At 33.0% G+C, this 20,437-nt stretch overlaps 2 protein-coding genes across 4 annotated transcripts in view; both read right to left on the reverse strand.

Annotated features, from left to right (window-relative positions):
- unc-5 overlaps positions 1-7,068 on the reverse strand; it is a 152,226-nt gene extending 145,158 nt beyond the window's left edge. For 2 of the 3 annotated variants that reach the window (XM_065345714.1, XM_065345712.1), the window contains exon 1: positions 6,740-7,068. The gene's annotated coding sequence lies outside the window, so the exon portion shown is untranslated. The remainder of the gene's footprint in view (positions 1-6,739) is intronic. The other variant, XM_065345713.1, reaches the window with a different exon arrangement.
- A 10,603-nt stretch (positions 7,069-17,671) lies between these two features.
- Positions 17,672-19,851, reverse strand: LOC135832461 (uncharacterized). The gene is made up of 2 exons (XM_065345719.1): positions 19,671-19,851; positions 17,672-18,472 (listed from the first exon to the last, which is right to left on the reverse strand). The coding sequence occupies exons 1-2, from the start codon at positions 19,822-19,824 to the stop codon at positions 17,820-17,822; spliced, it is 807 nt and encodes a 268-aa protein (XP_065201791.1). The 5' UTR covers positions 19,825-19,851; the 3' UTR covers positions 17,672-17,819.
- Positions 19,852-20,437: the final 586 nt, after the last annotated feature.

Here is a 20,437-nt window from a genome sequence, read left to right on the forward strand (position 1 = left end):
GCTTTATAGTGCTCTGAGGATAGAGTAGCTTGACTCAGCTAGAAATACTCTCGTAGTCGTATACTAGTAAGTAGGTCTAGGTATGTACCACGATGCGGGATCCGATATTATGTACTTACTTATCTAGTGCGTGTATTCGGAACGAATTTTCAGGCTGGCGTGTTATTTTCGTTAATAAATCAGGGTATTTTGAATCTTATTCACTGATAAAAACATTATGAATGGAATTTTTCATTTTGGAAATTTCTCATGTAGTGTACTACCGCCTACAATATGAAATTGGATACTTGAAAATATGCGAGCATTTGGTCGTAGGTATGTTTATGTATCGTACTTACGACTAAGTTACGTTAGTATTAGCATAGTGTGCGTGTATACCTTTTTAATACGTATACTTGGCTAATCTTCTCATCGAAAATCTCTTACACAATGTCTATGAATACGAGTAAGTAAGTACGAGATTTTCGTATCATTTTGTAAATTCATTCATTTCCATAAAATTTCCATCCCTGAGAGAATGCATAAGAGAAAGTATAAATGGAAAAATTGACGATAGATTATTATGCGCGATAAGCTGCGACCGTATTGAATTCCAATTAAATCCTTTGGGTTCGAAAGGTTAGTGAACGTTTAAACGTGAAAATAATCATCGCTATAAATTTAAACAACAAACGAAATTTCATACCGCTATAAAAAAAATAAAGCATCCGGGCCTTTTTTTCTATCTATCTCTTCGTTTCTCGCACACTATCTCTACGAAGTACAGAACCGTAATAAATAATTCGATCGAGCTGCAAAGATTTGTTGAATGTTTACAAACGAGAGTTGAGAGTTGGAGATTTTACTGATTATTTTGTTGCAATTAACACTGATATATTTTCGTTGCATTTACACCAATGGGCAATTGGGCATAGAGGCCTATTTACAAAAGCACACACAGTGCTATGCAGTAGTTAAAAATACGATCAGATAGGTTCCAAATGGGTATATAAAAATCAATGTATTTACTCGTTGAAATGAGAGGGACGATTTCTATATGGACTGGAGTAGAAGACGTTATTTGAATGTTTTATTTTCTAGATTTTAATTATTACCTAATGCGTTTTAAAGTAGAGCTTGTGTGACAATATTATGTATAGGAGAAACTAGTGCTTTAATGGGTATGTATATAGGTACATATATTTTAACAGAAAATTTTGTACGTGGAAATGGGCAATTAGGAAATGTAGTTCAATTGCTCAAAAATGTCCAATTTCAGCCCTTTAAAAAAATCTTTTTAAAATTGTTGCCAAGAAATTCGCATTTGTGAGCTTTCACTTCTATTTCCTCCACAAGATTTTTTTCCTTCAAATTTGAGCCATCAAGAAATTTTTTATTCATCTCACTTTTGAAATTTTGAAATGATGGGCCCTGGAAATTAATTTTTCAGCGTTACAAAACATTTTGCTGTATCAATTTTTTTTCTCTGCTGCGAATTAATCTTCATTTTGCGAACAATATCAACGAGGTAATTGAATTATTATTTTCTGTGCTTCTTCCAAAATACTGATTTACTTATTTCATTACGTTCAAACTCAATTTTTATTGAATTCATTGTAAGGGGATTTACTCAATTTTCAAAATTCATAATCTATCTTCGTTCAATTTTGCTTCTTATTGTTATTTTTCCCAAATGTAGTTTTCTGAATGAATTTTTTACCATCATCAGTCGTTACGTTACAATTTTTACTTTTACATTTTTTCTGTCGTTAAATTTGAATTTCCTGAATTGGAAGGGATAATACCTTACATATGTACATAATATAGACTTCACATTCTTCTATGAAAAAAGTTGCCGTAATCCAATCGATAATCTACTTGTCCTTTCCACTTCATCATCATCATCCAGTAACTGGTTGTTCTACCGGAAACAAATGCGATTTTCATCTGGCGAAAGTACATTTACAACTTTTAAATACTGGAAGAAAGCGAGAACAAGAGGGAAATTGATTGGATGAAAAATTTACACATCAAAAAGCGATCGTAGGCGAGGATTTTTATACCACAAGGGACAGCTGTCTTTCATTTGCATTTTTTTCAAAACCAACCCTTTACACTCTACTTTGGTATATTCGTCGTCGTTAATTACATATTTAACGTGACAGTTTGAGACTCGTCTGTTGGTCAAAGCTCCTGCACACACATCACATACTTTCAACGCACATCTCGCTTTTCGCAAGGGTTTGGCCGATGATTTTTTGCTTCAGCACGAAGATAGTGTACATAATACAATGAACAAGCATAGGTATCATAAATAGCTCTAAAATTTCGGACAGGAAAAAAAACAAAAAAACCGTACAGTGTATAAAGATATCTTCACCCCTATTTTCTCTTAAAATGTTTTGTTCCGCCACCAAAGGCGAGTAAAAAGACAAGCGAACGTGTGTCAAAATAATACATAAAACCAGTTCGAAAAAGCCTTATGTATACACCGACACCTTTTCTTCTTTTTTTTTATAAACAACCATCGCCAAACCCGACCATCTCCTGGTAAATAATTTACAATAGGATATTGTAGCGAGAAACCATCGAGATTCGAGAGGATGTGTGACATTAACAACATTACCAGAAAATCAGCCACATTGTTGTTATTTTTTTCAGCCCCGTTTTGTTACATTATCGACTTCGCGGGTTCGGTGTTTTGGATTTTTGTACAGATTTTGACCTCCTATCGTTTTCTCCTCCTTATCTATTGAATAAGATCGTGGCCGGCTGCAGATGTAAAGTGCCAAGTCGAAGGGTTTGGTTTTCCAAGAAACGCGAATCGAACACGAGGTGCAAAGGCATTTACTCGTAATATGAACGGTGCTCCAGATTTCACGTCTTTGGAAATTCACTTCACAAGAACAAACGGATACTGGAGGCGAACAAACTCGTGTACAAACATAAGAATACCTACGTTAATTAAAACGGAAAAATGCTTTCGTAACGTAATTTGTAGCATTTGTCTTGGAAATTTTCAACTGTCTACGAGTCTGGGGGAAAAAATAAACCGAAAAAATCCACCGACTACGACTCGGGCTCGAGTTAACAAAAGAAAAAGCACGTATCGTTAAAGCAATGATAAATTAAATAATAGTACTTTGAAGAATAGCGAATTGATTTTAAGTGTCATTCTTGTCTGAGTGTGTTTTTTTCTCCGTCTATAGATATCTCTGTAAAAAGTACTTAGGTTGGAACGAAAAAGCTGGTCGGATTTTTTCGTTAATTTTATTCATTCTTTGTGGTAGCTATCCGTTATTTCCACGCTAAAAATTTTCAACCGTGAAGAAGTAAAAAGAGGAAAAAACTACTACGAAATACTTTTCTATGGTACACATCCCATAGTTTGGAGTTGGACATTCAGTTTACGCTACGCATACACATTTTACGACTTCATTATCTTATTGTCGTGTTCGGGACACGTATGGTAAAGGCCTTGTAATACGGTTTTATGCTGATCCCGGCGTGTAAACTTGTTATACTACGCTATAGATATACCCAAAATACTATATAATCTGGATGTAGCGGTGTATATTTCTGTAAATCATTTACGTACACCATAAAAGCCTCTAAAAGTGTTAAAACCTTAAGAAATATTACCTTAAAACATATTAAAAAAGCACCACGTTCGATTATCGAGGGGGAAAAAAAGAATGAAAAGGGGCTTGGGTAATGTGCCGGAATATTTTCCAGTATTATAGGCGAGTTATACTCGTAGACTTTAAATTATATCGCGTCGATTTACGAACTTCATTCGGAGACTTAGATTATAATTAATAAGAATTTACGCGCTTAAGGGAATTAAAAGCTTGACTTAAGAGTATTAATAATTGACGTTTAATGTCGCTCTCGTAAAATGTCGTTCGCGTCTTTAAATTGATAAGCTTTTCGAAAATTTACTCGAGCTGTATTTGTTTCCGTCAATGAACAAAATTGTCGGCTGTAACGCCGATTTAATCCTAACAGCGGATTGGTCAATAGCCCAATGGGCTTCGAGAAAGTCCCCAGGGGAGAAAGTTTGTTATATAACCGGGTTAAATTTTGTGTATAGTGAGGTTTTTCAACTGGGTTTGTTTTCTACAGGTTTTTTTTTTTTTTTTTTTTTTTTTTTGGAGAAAAAATACCTACTATTTGCTCTTTTGAAAGGAAACCTACCTCATGTCCTCAAATTTATGAAAAAATAATCAAAAAATTTAGATTCATTTTGAAATCAAGTACCTAAGTAATTAATAGGTACTCGTATGTATTAGTAAGAATGAATTTAGAAGGTGAAATCAAACATTCTTCATTTAAAAAACTTGAGGGCTTACAAAAAAATTGAAAAGAATATAAAACTCAATTTTTGGAAAAAACTAACGTAGGTAATCATCCTAAAAAAAAGTTGAGAAAATCAGATTGTGAGCCATAAAATTATCGCTCCGGAAAAACATAATTCCCATTGTTTTGGGCGAGGCTTTATTATTTTGAAGTATTTTTGATCTAAAATTGAGAAACCTTAACTTAGTTTAACGATTTTCTGTTGAGATCTTCCATAAGGGCCACCCTGTATACAAATTTTTCTCATTTTTCGCATTGAAGGCGTAATCAAGCAAGCATCTTAAGATTTTAAAACTTGATCAAATCATATTCAAAATTTTACTTCAAAATGAAAATAAATATAAGAGTATTATGTAGTATACAAGAGTTCTGAGTTTGTAAAATTTTGTGAAACAAGTTGATTTGAATAATACCTTTACCTAGGTACTTATAAAATTTTTTAATTCTCAAAACCTTCAACATTTCAATTTTTTAAATCATAGATATACAAATAATATTTAACAAAACTTAAAAATTGAGAAAGAAGACTTCTTCAGGATTTTTGTTCATAATAAATTATATTCTGGCGATGTAGATTCCGGATACCTAATTGATCTCATTCACTCTTCTCGTACAAAAAATATGACTTGCAGAAATTTGTTCATTTGCAAAAAATTTTGGGAGTTCAATACTTTTTTGATTGAGAGTTCATTATTTATCTGCGTCTCTCTATTTTTTGGATCCTCCAAGGAATCAGGATCCAGTGCAAATTTCCCTTTTTGTTTCTTTTCTCCACGACCCTAACCAGATTGAAGGAAGAGAACAGGCGAAACAAGAAAATATAATTTTATCACAAAAATCAACGCAGTATACGCGTATAACTCAAAATTTCAATTTGAGTAAGTATAACTCATTTCTCATTTCCAAATTCTTTGTAAAATTTTTCTTTATTTTTTCAATATTATTACCTGACATGGATGATACACATTTCACCTATACCTATAAGGGAAAGGGGATAGAAAAAAACGACATCTAAGCCTCTTCGATACCTATTTCAATTATTATATACTTATTATTAGGTAATGTTTTAAAAACTATATTCAAAGTAGAAATATCGATGACATCGTCATTGATTGATACTCACACGCGACCTGAAAAATCGGAAAAACTTCCACTATCAATGAGACAACATTATTCGCGTGTTATGAAATGGAAAAAGTTCGAATATAAAATGTATGAATTATGCCTACGTCTGATATAGGTACCGTGAAATACTCGTAGGTAGGTATACATATAGGAAGGTATATTTCCAAAACATAAAAATGACCAATTTTATTTATTTTTTTCAGAAATGCATTCAAAAATACAAAATATTTGAGCTGAAAGGTTGGCTCAAGTGTAGATATTGCGAATGCGAAGTAAAGAAATGAAATAATCTTCTATCCTAAAAATTAATAAGATGGAATTGCGGAAAAACGAGAAAATTGACAAATGATTTTTTCATAAACAGAGTCCATATGTAATTTTTTTTGAGAATTTGCCTTGATTTTCTTTTTCAACTTGATGGATTTTCCTGTTTACTTATCATTTTTCTTAGATGGTAAAAAACTATTTTCACGACAGTGTGACTGTATTTTTTCCCGTCTCTCATGTCTTACTGGACCAAAACCTGCTTTAGAATACTGGTAAGACTTTTAAAAAATATATCTACTTATAAGTTTTTTTTCAAAATTGTGACATACCTTAGTATTACGTATTTTCAATTTTTTCAATTTTGATTTTGACAGCCGACAAAAATGTGGAATACACAAGGCTATCTAGTTATCTAATCGCTTAGTCAATATAATTATAGATACGCTTAATCGCTTTCCACATTATCAAAATTGAGGCATTAATAGCTTCAACACCGTCGCCTAATCTCAAATATCTTAATTATTCGATGATTGAGATGATTAAGGAGCTCATGAGCTCATTATAATATGTACTTAAACTAGTCTCGATCGAAGAAACAACGTTCGTAATTATGTACATCATACATGTGCACCTTTACAGACTTGTTATAAATCAAACGCAAGAGAAACATGTGTCACGTGTCATTTATGTTGATAATTTTTATAAAATTTTTATTCTTTCATATCTTTGTCCACTGTCCAGCTTGAAGTTTGAGAAACAAGCAGAGAAAATCGTTCGAGACAATACTCATTCAGCAAACTTTTTCCTCGTCTGGTTTCCTGATCTGAATTCAAGAGCACCATTTTATCTTACAAGGTTATTTTACCGGTAAATACATTATAGGTGACAGGATAGTTCGGTCTGTTTCGAGGATTTCTACGCTCAAGAAAAGCATCTTAAAAACTACATCTGTACCTAATACATATAAACTAAAAGAGATTAAGGAATTTAAAATCTGTATACAACTCACATCTAAACGTTCGTTTACTCCAATAACAACCAACATGTCGACTTCGGATGCAATTCCTGTTCAGTTTATTTTTCTATAAAATCAATCACCGGAAAAGTCACAAGATCACATTCACTATGAAATAAATTCACGAAAAATATACTCAAAAAATAAAAATAAAAACTTTAAAACCGAGAAACGCGATGCATCGACGAAAAAATAATATTTTTCGACATATCAAAAATTCAGTTTACGTACGGTTACGAACATTTCGATAGCACTAACCACACTTGAACGACACAACACTCCCGTCCCAAAATACCGCCAAAACTAACTGTTATGGTTTTTAGAAATACTGAACACGTTGGTCAGATGGTATGTCGAACTCACACGAGGTAAGATGCGCGCGTTCTTTCGCAATCGGAATCGTGCCGCTGTATAGGGTGTGGAAGAGAAGAACAGTAAAATCGTAGCGCTGAAATAATTCGTAAGCGCTGAAAAAAGTAGTATTTATGTATGGTTACTGCCGAGAGGACTTGGACGAGTGAAGAGGAGAGGAAGCGGTTTGCTCTCGAGATGACGAAATTTAATTACGAGTGGGAAATTTAAAAAAAAGAAAATTGATAAAAATAAGGTAAAGAGCTGATGCCAGATAGAAAACTTTAATTTTTCGTTTCAATTTTGAGAGATTTTTCATGTTTCTATTCGGGTAATTGCAAATGAATGGCAATTTCACCAATTTTTTTTCGATTTTTTCCAATTTTTTCCCCAATAAGTGTTCAGCAACACAAATGCTTCATTTTTTGAGCATCATCCTGAAAAAATACCATCAGTTTAGCGAATGATTTTTCTTTTCATTCTTAAATTCATTTTTGTTTTGTTTAAAATTTTTCCCCCTTTTTTGGGGGGTTTTAGAAAAAAATATCACAATTTTTTTCCATTTCAGAAAAATGTTAATTTTTAGATAGACGCCTAAGTATTCCTAGAAAACATCGAAACTTTTTGTTTAGGTCGTCATATCAGTTGAAATTCTTTCGGTTTCTGTTTTGAAACTCATTTTTCAATTTTTTTGTTTTGTGGATTCCAAGGTAATATTATTTGGCTTTTTTTGGTCATCGGACTTTCGACTTTGTGTTTGCAATTTTCGAGTATTTTTATTACCACGAGACAGAATATTACCTACCTACCAAGTACCAACACAAAAAACTGTTCAGCAGCAATTTTTTTCTAAATTTGATTTTTTAAAAAAAACAATTCAATGGTTTTTCAAGTCTTTTTTGAAATTATCATGGTCGATGATTGCATTGCTGTAACCATAAAAATTGATGATATTGCAACTTCGATCTGTTCACTTCTTGTAAATTATCTTTACAATATCGACAAATTCCAACTTTCCTCGAAAAAATTGTCATCGAAATTTTTAATTGCAAAATGTTTCAAGAGAACGAATCGTTCTACGTACTTATTCGTCTACATGAATAGGTAGGTAGTAGGTACATTCGTATTTGCAAAGGTCTATTGATGCAGTTTCGTAATTCACAAGCAGAATAAAAAGCTTCTAACATTGATTCGGGCCGCCATTTAAAGTGTAGTATTTTGATAGAGAAACATTGCTAACAGAACACATAAATCTAAGACAACTTCCGAAACAAATACTCGTACCTCGGTGGCGGCATATACTACATCGGTGTACTTTGGTTTATCGTTTCCTAAAAGATACATTAACCTCCACGCTATAACAGTTAAAGGCACTTTCCTGAATTGGTTAAACTTTTTTTTTATGTGCACAAGTATTGAAAACGTTGGTATCGCGTTTTAGATCTATTTCCATTACAATTTATTTCACCTCGGCTTATATTAAAAGGTAGGGTTCAATAAATAATAATTTTCAAAAGAATAAAATTGTAAGAAAAAAAGTTGGTAAAAGGTCGATATCTTATGAGAAGTTACAAAAAGGAAAAAGTGAAAAAAAGATTTTCGAATATGCAAAATAGTAGGTACATACACTCGAGAATATGGTTATCTTCGAATGTAATCAATAATGTAAATCCATTCGTAAAATACAAAATTTCTTATCAGTTTTCATCAAATCCTTCTTTTTCAAATATTCATCGTGGTACAAGTACCTACCTGGTATGCTCTCGTCGTTCTTTTGTTGTATGTGTTGGCAGCAAAGACTACCATCGTTACTTCTATTGTGTGTATTTTTATCTAAACCTTTCATTTGAGATATTCGACTACTGCAGGAAACAACATACCATCACTGACACCAGTTCTAAAAATTTTAGCTGAAATATGTAGGTAAGATGTAGAACTTTTAGATACAATGTGGAGCCTTCGATAGTTTGACGTTCGTAAAATGAATAATTCACGCTTTCTCCGGATGGGGACAATTGACATATTTTCAAAATCAGACTGATTTATAAAGATTATGCATGATACAAATTATTTTTTAAAAACAATGTGTGCCATCACCTGCTCCCCACTTTTCATCAATGTATACCTAGGCCTACTGCCTCCTCTCTTTCCGCAAAAATTGAAAGTATCTACTTTTAACATTTTCAAAATACTTCGGCACCTTCAATTTTGAGTTCAGCCAAACAATGAAAATAAATCAAATTGAAGAATTTTGGATGCTTTAGAAAAAAATCCTATTCTTATTTTGCCTATGTTCTAAATTGAAGATACTTGAGCACATTGAAAATTTTGAATCAATCATAGCCTCCTTCAATTTTGAAAAATGGCCAAAATTGAAGGGAAAAAATACAATGCTGTTTTGGGCCTTCAGCGAGTTTTCTAAACCCAAAAATTTGAAAACTTGCCGGAGACTCCAAATAAATCAAAAACTGAGATTATTTTCTAATCGGATGATCGTGTAAACACATCAGCCGGTTAGGTAATGTCTTACCGAAAATCTCAATTGTAATAAGTAATGGATTTGGTAGTCAAAAATCACTTATAATTTTGAACTTTCAGGTGGAAGGGTGTCCAATAAGCACCGACTATAAAGTTACGTTGCTAATGTTCATTGTTTGCCATTTTAGAGTGATTTTAAAGTTCTGTAGAAATTAAAAAATATCCGAAGACGTCAGAATAGCTCAAAACTAGTACCTATGTAGTTGTTGATGTTTGGGAGTTGCATTAAAGAAAATAAACCATTGCTAGTTCATTTTTTAAAAAAAAAAAACATATTTTATGAAAAAGTTTAAAAACTATCCTTAAAACTGGTTTTTTCAAATTTTGTAAATTTTTAAAAAGTTGCCAAAAATTAATCGTTTTTTATTTGAAATTTTGGTTACAAAGGTTTTAGGACTTATTCGGAGTACGTCATCCCCAGTTTAAGAGGTTTCTTGTTAGCAAAATTGAAAACAAAAATGTTTTATGTGAAGAAAACTGAGCATCTTCTATTCCTTAGTTTGGCAAACTTCATACATAAGTAGGTATACTTGTACACTTGGGATGAGTTGCCTACTCACCAGTTCGTAGGAGCGTCATTCATTACGGTACACCCTGTATGAAAAATTTTTAAAATAAAATCTTGCTCTTGGAACAACGTCTTCTTTTTATCAATCAACTTCGCGTCGCACCCTCACCTTTACCTCTCACAAAATACTCTCGAGTCTCGAGTTACACAATAGTTTTTATATTGAGAATGAATCACTTAAGTGCTGAGCTGAGATTAAACACGATAAGTATCATCGTCACGAATCAATTGCGGTTTATCACTAGTAAGCTTGTTTTTGATAGTGAGTGAGATCAGGCACAAACAAGAAAGGGTTAGTTTTTAAACCGACAGACTCGACTTGTAACAGGGGCTGAAAGCGATACACTTGCGCTTACTTTTTTATTTATTTTTATTACAAACTGGAATGGCAACTTAGCGGGCGCCATACCATGTGTTTATTTTTCAAGTGATTTTAAATCGATGCATATATTTATAGCATAGGTATAGGTTTTTAGGTAGGTACCCAAGTGCAAGTATACCCAGGTTCCCATACATTCCGATAAAGAATGGAAAGGAAAAAAAGCCATAGCGGCGCGCTATATCGATTCGTTATCTTTTCTAAATAGGACGACGGTGCTTTTAGCGTTCAAATAACCGAGGGGTATAGGTATCTTTAATGTTTATGTCTGGTTTTCGAACCTTAAAATCGTTTTAATGAGTACAGAAAATGGATCTGCTGCTGTTGCTTTTTGAGGTGGTAAAACGCGTGAACAGTACAGGGTATATAACGTAGATAAGTCATCGAAAGAGAGTAGATAGGAAACAGCTGATTTAGCAGAGAGAGGTCTGCTTACCAGATGACAACATGGAAATGTACTTACCGTTCGCCTTTTGACGAGTTACCTCGGCGCCCTCTTTATCTCGTTTACAAATGGCTAAATAAACCGCTACATTATCCGGAATGATACGAAATTAAACGTATTACGTTTTAAACTCCGCGCAATTAAAATTTACATAGAATTTTTTTCGTTCCTTTTGCACCCGCATTGAATTCATTTAAAACCGAATTTTCCAAACATAGCGAACGAGTGGTACCAGTGGTACGCTATTTTCTAGCTCTGACGACCTTTGCGGCGTCGAATTGTAAAGTCGAGAATGGCTGCGAAATAGCGAATTTTGAAATCTTTCGTTTCGTTAATTAGTTGGAAGTTTATTGAAAATATCATACGAATTACAAGGTTGGTTGCGTTTCACTGCCTCGGACCTTAAAGAGAAGTCGCACGTGCCTGCGTAGAAAATCGATTTCATAAACAACCCTTTAACAAAGGCGCCTTTGTAAACAACGACAATGCTCGATTAATGATCTACAAGCAAATTAAGTGAAAATAATGCAATTAATTATTTGCCGCGATTTTCTCAGCATACATTATACTCCCTCTGAGAAGTAGCACGTCGACGTTGTGGAACAATGGACTTATCCTATACTGGAATTTTACTCTTAACACGAACCGAGCGTTTACTCATTTGCATCAAAAGTATAAATGCTGAGGTGCGATTGTTTGAGTGAGAAAATGAAGTAGGTACATATTTGATTTGGAGAGTTGTGAGCATTATTATCATATCCCGATGGTTGATTTTCACTTGCAAAAACAGCAGGTACCTAACTTACTTTTCAATTGGAAAAATCATCCAAACCTACTACAGTAATTCCTTAAACGTGAAAGTTTTCAAATTTGACTTGTTATACAAAAAATACCTACAGAAAACGTGTTCAGAATACTATATATAACTAGGGACGTAAATTTATCTGAAGGCTCAAAGAACAGTTACCCAGGTCAAATTTGTAGATGCTGAATTTCAATGGAGCATTTTTTTTTAACTGGAGAATTCAAAGATCTGCTAGAAGTTGCAAACTTTAAAGGTTGAAAATATGATGTTAAATAAAAATTTTAGCTATCTCTGAATCAATTTTGATTTTTTTATAGGAAACGCCCGAAACGGGCTTTTGAATGTTTGAAAATTCATCAAAATCCAAAAAGTGAAATTTAATATCTACGTATCTCAGATTATGCTAAATCATTGCATTGGTAAAATTTCATTTCAACTCGTTTTACAATGCCTTCTCAAAATTTCCTCATCAGTTTCACGTCTAAATAGCTGATAACAAGTGTATATTCTCACACGTTCTTCCACCAAACCCTACATTTGGTGACGTTGGTAAGGTTATTTATAAAAGGCTGCGGTTATCAAAGATAACAACCCGCTTAAATAGTTTATAGTTGATGTAAGAATATTGCTCGAATTTCGTCAGCGGTATTGTGGTGAAAATTAGCATAAAATGGTTCTAATGAATGCATTTTCAGAACTCGATGCGAGAAGAGTAGGTACAGATTTCCTTCAACGTTCATCTTAAAAACCTTTCAAACGCATCTGTCGTCGAGAACGAGACCTTTTCACGCTTTCGGTAACTTTTAACACCTCTCCTCTCGTTGTTTAATAAGCTCCTTTAAAACTGTTGCAAACTTGGCATCAACTTAATTTTACCTTACTTCGATCTACGCGTGTATATTTTTTCTGTGAAATCTTATACAACTTCTTAGATACAGATACCTACTTGCCTATAATTTCAAAACTTGAAAATATCAACGAGAAGAAATTTTTTCAAAAAAAAAAATTCTGCGAAAGAGGCAATTGAAAACAAGTAGGCCTATTCTGGTAAGTATTGTAAAGTTGGTACGACTTAATCGGCTCATTTTTTCGCGCAAAAGTTTCAATTAATTTAAGACACATCGCGACTTGATGACGTTCCGCGTTTAATTTGTTTAATCCGTTTGGCCCGGAGAGGCGGAGTAGTACTTTTGTTTACATTTCAAACTTTCTCTCAGTTGGCGCATAAAATGAAAAATATGTGCAGTAACTCATTCGAAGGTAGATAATCGGCTTACAACATTGTAAGTAGTTTTGCATAAAATCGTTACTTCCTGCGCGAGCAAGGTGAAGTTATGTACTTGTTTGGTGTAGCTTGCTGTAGTCTTCATGTTTCCAGATTTTGTTTTTCAGACTTCGAAAAAACGTACTTAGTGCATATTTTATTCTGAAAGAATAAGTACCTATCGTTGATTCATTTTGTTGCATCCTATTTCCCAACGTCACAAAAAAAGTCATTGTTTATTTAAAAATTGTCTGCATTTTCAACATTTTTAATTTATTTGTATGATTGACGTAAAATTATGTATCGTAAGTAAAAGTAATTCACCAAAGAAAATATTTCAATTTTAAACCCTCAAAAAATCGAAACATTTTTCAAAATCCGTTTCTGCTATTTAAAATGCACCTATTGTTTTTAATTTAAAAATAAAAAATTTGTTTCATTTTCAAAAATGTTGATGTAAAAAGCTCAACTTTAAAAAAAAAATGTATACCTATATATAGCCTACTTTCGACTTTCCTTTCTATATGTAAGTAGGTAATAGATTTTTTCTCATCTTACAAATTTTTAAAAAATACCATGAAAATATAGGTAAGTAGATATTTACCTATACAGACTTACAGTGAAAATTTCAGAGCATTTTTCAACAAAAAAAATTCATTGGCAGACCATCTTTATACATATAATTTAATATTTACTGCATAAAAGTTTATACGTAAAATCTTTCGAAGAGAAAATAACGAAATTTCTTCGAAAATTTCAAGCTTCGTTCCTTTGTCATTTTGTAAAACAAACTATACTCGCAAAATAATAAATAATGTTCTCTCAACGAAACAAATTAGTAAACTTTTAAAACATTTCCTTTTTTATTATTATCTGGATGCGAAATCGCGAATGAGAAAATATTCCTTAAGTGAACCTACAATAGGTTTTGCTTTGAAAGGGAGAGGAAAAGAAACGAGAGTTTAATGAAGTGATGCAGTGGAAAGAAAAATATCCATATTTTAACCTCATCTCGTTATGACATATGAAACTTTAATTAATCACAACCGCTGTACCGGCCAGATATGCATAACTATCTTAATCAGTCGTAATTAGGAAACAATCTAACATCGCTTAAATTGAGGATATGCTTTTAGATGGAAAAAAAATCCTCACTGTTAGAACAGTCACATAAAATACATACATCAAATGCGGTTATCAACTCATGTTTCCAATTAGATAGGTACATCGAAAAAAATATTCGACTTTTGACGCAACCAGATCATTTTTTTCTTACACGACTGCTTTATTAACGTCTTATACTAATTAAAATAATGCAGACAGATTTTTGTTTATCTGTATGACTGCATCTTGCATATGGGGAAAATGTGTAGCTGATAAGCGATCAAAATAATTCAAGTTGTTTTAAAACGTATTTAGACGAGTTCAATTAGTTGAATAAGTTTTTATGACTTAAGTATTTCATTAAATTTTTTAATAGTCCCTAAATCAAAGCCATTTTTAAAAAATGCAGTTTCTTCATTCTTATGAAAGAATGTCTGTCTCTAATCTGAAATTGCTAATCAGAAATCTTAAGTATTCTTGTGAATTGAGGCTTTAATTGTTGAATGTTGAGAAAAAAGTGTCTGAAAATAATAATAATGGCGGTACCTAAAAAAAAAAAATGCGAGACAATTTATTCTCAAAACACGATCAAAAATTTTCCGATTTGAAAATGGTAATCTCCAAATAAATCTTTAGTAAAATTACACGTTTTTAGTGTCTTTCCAAGAAAAAGAATTAGAAAGAAACAGGAATGGAAGAGCTTACCTTTCTTCCGATTTCCGTAAATATTGGAATCACAATGCTGGGGAGACCACCCCCTCCTTTCTGTTCCTGACATTTTGAATTTTTCAGCAAAATTGCAATCTACCGACAGAATTATTGTTAATTTGCTCGCGAAATTGATATTTTTTTCGATAACTTTCATTCGGGCAAAATTAGGTAGAGGAGACTGTTGTGTCCACTATTTTTGAAAATGTGAATAGTGTACATCAAAGAATGGCCTTTTACAAAAAAAACGAGATATTCACATTTGTTCTAAACTCATTCCCCTTCGTCTTTCCAGAATTCCAGAATTTTTTGAAAAAGTCACTTTTTTGGTCCATGGTACAACGGGTCGTGTACCAAGGATCAGAAGGAAATTTACCCTGGAAAATGCCTAAAAATTGGCCGTGAATGCATAAAATTCACGTATGGATCATAGCCATTCGTTATACATATTTACTTTTTACCATAAGATCATATAAAATTCTGCAGAATTTTTTTTTTTTACAATTTCATAAGTTTGTCATGTTGTAGGTATATACCACGGACCATGGATTTTTCATCCAATTTTAACCCACTTTGAAACGTTTTCAGACGCTACAATGTAAAAACTGTGTAAAAGGTCATTCTGGCATCTGAAAAAGTATCAAAATTCGTGAAAATTAGATGAAAAAATTGCGTTCCGTGGTACACGATGAATTTCGGTCCCAGGTACAAGACCTCCCAAAATTTGGAAAAAAAATTCTTCAAAATTTTACGTAATATTTTTCCAAAAAGTGAATATGTGTACTTACACTTGGATGGTGTAACTACACGTTGCACTAATTGCTTTGACAAATTTCAAATAAAGAATAGATCAAAATGAGTTCACAAAACATGGCAAAATGTAATTTTTCGTTTTCAGACGTGATAACCGTGTGCAAAATTTTCAAATGAAAACTCCATCGCCTATGGTTCATTTTGTGGCATACCCTAGTGATTTTTTAAAACGTAGTAGGGTCAAAATTCCGCTAGGGGCGTTAGTGATGGAATGGTCCGTGGTACAACAGGTCCGGGGTACTACATTCTCCCCTACCTATTTATTATTAGGTATTATTATTTTATTATCATTTTTTTTTAAATTGGACGTACTGTGCCCGGGAAATCTTTTTTTCAGATTTTAAAAATGAATTGGTAGTGGCAAAATTAACTTCTCACGTCAAAATTAATGTCGTTTTACTTCTTGAGTACCTAATGAATTTTGGAAAACTTTTATTCTTGCTTTAATCGGTCAAATTTTCCGAATTCTCCCAAAATTGTAATTTTTAGAAATCATTGAACAAATTTGAAACCTATTAAAATTAGGAAAAGCAACTTCTCAAATCAAAAATGGTAATGTCTTATTTTTTGAATGATACATTTTTCAAAGCTTTTGTAGCTAGCTCATTGTTTTAGCGAGTTGAGATATTTAGACTTTCAATAATTTTAAAAATAAAAAAGTTACCTTGAAAAATAGTCAATTTAAATCGTACCTATTAAAATTTATGGTGACCTCGCACCAGAAAAACGCTAAAAATAAAAATACTTACCTCCCTCAACTTGACTATAGCCATATTTTTTAATTTTATGAAAATAGGTAAGCCGCTATTCAAAATGGGGGGTTTGGCATAAAATGAGATGAAATGCAGGTTAGTAGTGGTATTAATTTCAATTTAAATTAAAGTCATTGATCTGTAGGAGTTCAAGCATATTTTACTGTCTATTCTTACCTTTTTCATTCTGATTCTCATATTGGGTCGTATTTTTCCGAGGTCTAACGTACAATTTCAATTTCTGTAGGTAAAAAAATCCTCCAGATACGAGACTGATTATTTTCGTGTCTCTCGCCCATCATGTGAAATCAATTCACTTGGGGAAAAAATGTAAGATAGTTCGATACAAAAAGGAGCAAAATCATGAGTTGAAATTCTCAACTAATTCATGTCTAGGTATTAAAAAATAAAAAAAAACATTTAAAAAAATGTTAATAATAGATAGGTAGGTACATACTTTACAACTTATTCAAACTCATAGGATATTCTATAACCTTATTTGGACAATAATTTAATTTCGAATTGCCAATTATCAAAGGCCGAAAACAAAATATACCCACGCGTCAATTTCGACGTATAGCCTACAATATCAAAAGGAGCAGAGGAAATTAAATTTCAATTAATTAATTTGGCCGGCTAACGCGAAAATAGTGCAATTACTAACGCACTGTGGTTGAAACATTACAAGCTCCGATAGTAGCGTGGTACTTTATGCGGAAAAATATGTACAATTTTCACACAGAACGTGCGTATAGATGGTTAAAGATAACTGGGCAATGGAACATCGTCGTCGGCGAGTAAAACGGCGACTGGTGTATGCAAACTACATAGCGTATCGTAAAATTATAGAAGTTCTTTTCGCTCACAGGCGTTTTATTGTGTATGGCACGACTGATGCAGTAAATTTACGAATTTTATTTATGTAAAACAAACAAAAGCAATTTAGAACGTGCGGGTGCGGCATTCATTTTTTTCTACACGAAACGGCTGTATATATGTAGTATAGCGAATGTTTACGCCGAAGTGATTTTTGTAGATATTTTTTTTGTTACTGCAAAAGTAACATGGTTGTTATGATTTTTCAACGCGATAGAGAGATATCGTAATGAGCACTTTTGACCTTTATTTCCGATAAAAGGTATCATTTTGTTTTTGGGTGGTTGGATGAAAAAAGAAGGTAAAAAAAACTCGACGTTCGATAACGGTAACAAACACTTTTATTATACGAGAACAAACGAGAGTGAAAAAATATCTTCACGAATAGGTAGGTAGGTACTACACACAAACAATGAAGGTTTGAAATGAAAATGAAAAAAATATACACGCAATGAAAGTTTATCGAGTCTATTATTTCCTAATTTCTATTTCGCCGGTTTCAGGTGGCCATGAAATTTCAGCCGATTCCGATTGCTCTGGCAGTTCGAACCAAGACGAGACCATTTTCTCGTTATCTGGTTCTTCTTTAAAGACAAAAGGAGTGTCAGGTTTTTCGAACCATAACATCGATTTACTGCCTGTATTCATAGCCATACTCATTGGTTTTTCTGTTTGCCATTTTATCTGCATAGGCTTTTCGACTGGTTTCTCTACTGCTACGTAAACTGGGTATGGTCTGTCTACTGGAACCTTTACAGGCACTGGCACTGGTTTATCTACGGGATAAGGTACTTGTTTTTCCACATAGACTGGGTATGGTTTTGGAACTTGGACTGGAACTGGACGATCGACTGGAACTTTAACCGGAACGGCGACCTTTTTGTAGACTGGATAAGGCTGAGGAACGCTTATTTTGATCGGCACTGGTACAGGTTTTTCCACTGGAACTGGGTACAGTTTTGGAACGTGTACTGGAACTGGACGATCGACTGGAATTTTCACGTGGACTGGAACTGGCACGTATTTTTCCACTAGAGTTGGGCCGAGTTCTTTTTTGAAATGTGACAACGATTTGGAATGGAATCCGTGTCCGAATTCTGGTGGGAAGCTAAAGCTGAATGTGCCTAAAATGAAAGCACAAAGATGCGAGTTAATTTTGGTGAATAATAATTCACAACAAATAAATGGACCCTGCATTTTTTCCCCCAGTGAATATAGTTATAGGAGTAAATAAAGCTAAAAAGATGGTATAGGAAGGTGAGGGAGGAGAAAGCGGTAAAAACGAAACTTGGTTACAAATAGAGCAGTCACAAAGAAAATTGTTCGGTAAAGATGAATTTATTCTCATTTAAGGAGGAATAAGATTGATTTTCAGAGGAAAGGTGAACATTTTCTACTCTTCTTATAAAAATTAATTTGACGAGTTTCTCATCAGAGAATTAGTATCAGAGTGTCCCTCTCTTTCAGATCATCATTGATTTCTTCGAAATTGTTGTCTTGATCTAATAAAATCCAAACAGCTTACAGGTACTTATAATAGCTTGATAAGTTTTTGTTATAATTACCTACCGTATTAAAATTTATTTAAAATGTAATTCAAAAAAATTAAAATTTCTAAAAATTTTCAAGTTTTTAATGAAAAATTATGCACTTAGACCTACAAGGTACCTAATTTAAAGAATTGGTTTGAAAATCAGCCCTCGTCCAGAAATCAGGTTAAAGCATACCTACATGCTGGATTAGTGGATTGGCATGTTGAAATAATTGTATTGGAGGAAAGGTAGGACGTAGGAACCATAAATGTGATTTCATAAGGTAGAAAATGATTGCTTAGCACATTTGCTAAAAGTACCCACATTATAACAAAATCGATCACATTTTTCTTCAAATTTTGGAAAATTACCAAATCTGCCTTCAAAAAGGTGAAAAAATACTTTTTAAACAAAAACTTCAAAAAAGCGATAAAAAAAGCTTAGATAACAAAAAAATGTTTCACGGAAAAATACATCGTTTTTAGGGACTCGAAATTCCGCAATAAAAATTGAAATTAAAAAAAAATGTTAACAGTGATGGTTTCTTGAACCGACTTTTCATTATAAAACAATTTTGAGTCTTTTTTTGCATATTTTTAACATAATTTTTATGATTTGACAAGTAATTTTGATCATAGGTAATTTGATTCTTTTTAACATTATTGCATTGATTTTTGAATCATTTTTTGACACATTTCAAATCAATTGATCTGTTTTTTTTTCTCAACTAATGCTATTCTAATGAATTCAGATTTTTTTGTGGAAAAAAGAACCTTAAATGTTAAATTACCTCGTTTTCTGGGCGGCTTCTTCCATTGCACATCCTTTCTATCCTCGGCTGATGTCGAATTAACAGCTTCTAGCTGAGGTTTTATTTCAGATTTAACTGTAACAAAACATTGCAAACAACACAACACCAAACAAACAATTTTAATAGAATGCATCTTTTAATGAACGTTATCGAAGGCGTACTAAAGACAAACGGCGTAAATTTTCGGATTATATGGCATTATTTTATCAGGATGAAAGTTGAAATTGAGCGATGGTGGCTTTCGATTTAAAATGTATCAATTTCAAACTAAAGGAATTTCACCGCTTGTTAACAGCTTGTTAGAAATTTCTCGTTGGTGTTTTGTATCTATGTAGTTATGTATATCTAGAAGATAGGTTGGTAGGTAGGTAGGTAGGTAGGTAGTAGGTACGTTATTGAAGCGCGTGACTTCACAAATATTTTCTTGGTTGCGGTGCATAAAACGGAAGTTTAGAAGGAAACACCGATATATGATAGCCTTTACTCAACGTGTAAGGTACCTAAGCGCTTTCTTAACGGTGAGTTATTATGTTTCAAAATAACTGTCTGTCGTCTAGGCTCGAATTCTGATTATGTGTTCGCTGTATGCTAAAGTGATCCTTACTATAATGAAGTTATACGTAGCTTTGAGTGATGATCTGATATCTCTATGAGTGCCGGTGTGGTACTTACGATTTTTTTTTTTTTTTTGAGGAAAGACTTACCTACCTACGTGTCTAGATTTTTTTATTTTGAAGTTAGGGGCT

The sequence above is a fragment of the Planococcus citri genome, chromosome 1 (assembly GCF_950023065.1).
Source record: "Planococcus citri chromosome 1, ihPlaCitr1.1, whole genome shotgun sequence".
Lineage (NCBI taxonomy): Eukaryota > Metazoa > Arthropoda > Insecta > Hemiptera > Pseudococcidae > Planococcus > Planococcus citri.

Coding starts and splice junctions, on each gene's coding strand:
- LOC135832461 (XM_065345719.1), bottom strand. CDS start 19,824: ATGCATTCTATTAAAATTGTTTGTTTGGTGTTGTGTTGTTTGCAATGT. Junction 18,473..19,670: donor GAAGCCGCCCAGAAAACGAG/GTAATTTAACAT, acceptor CTTTCATTTTAG/GCACATTCAGCTTTAGCTTC.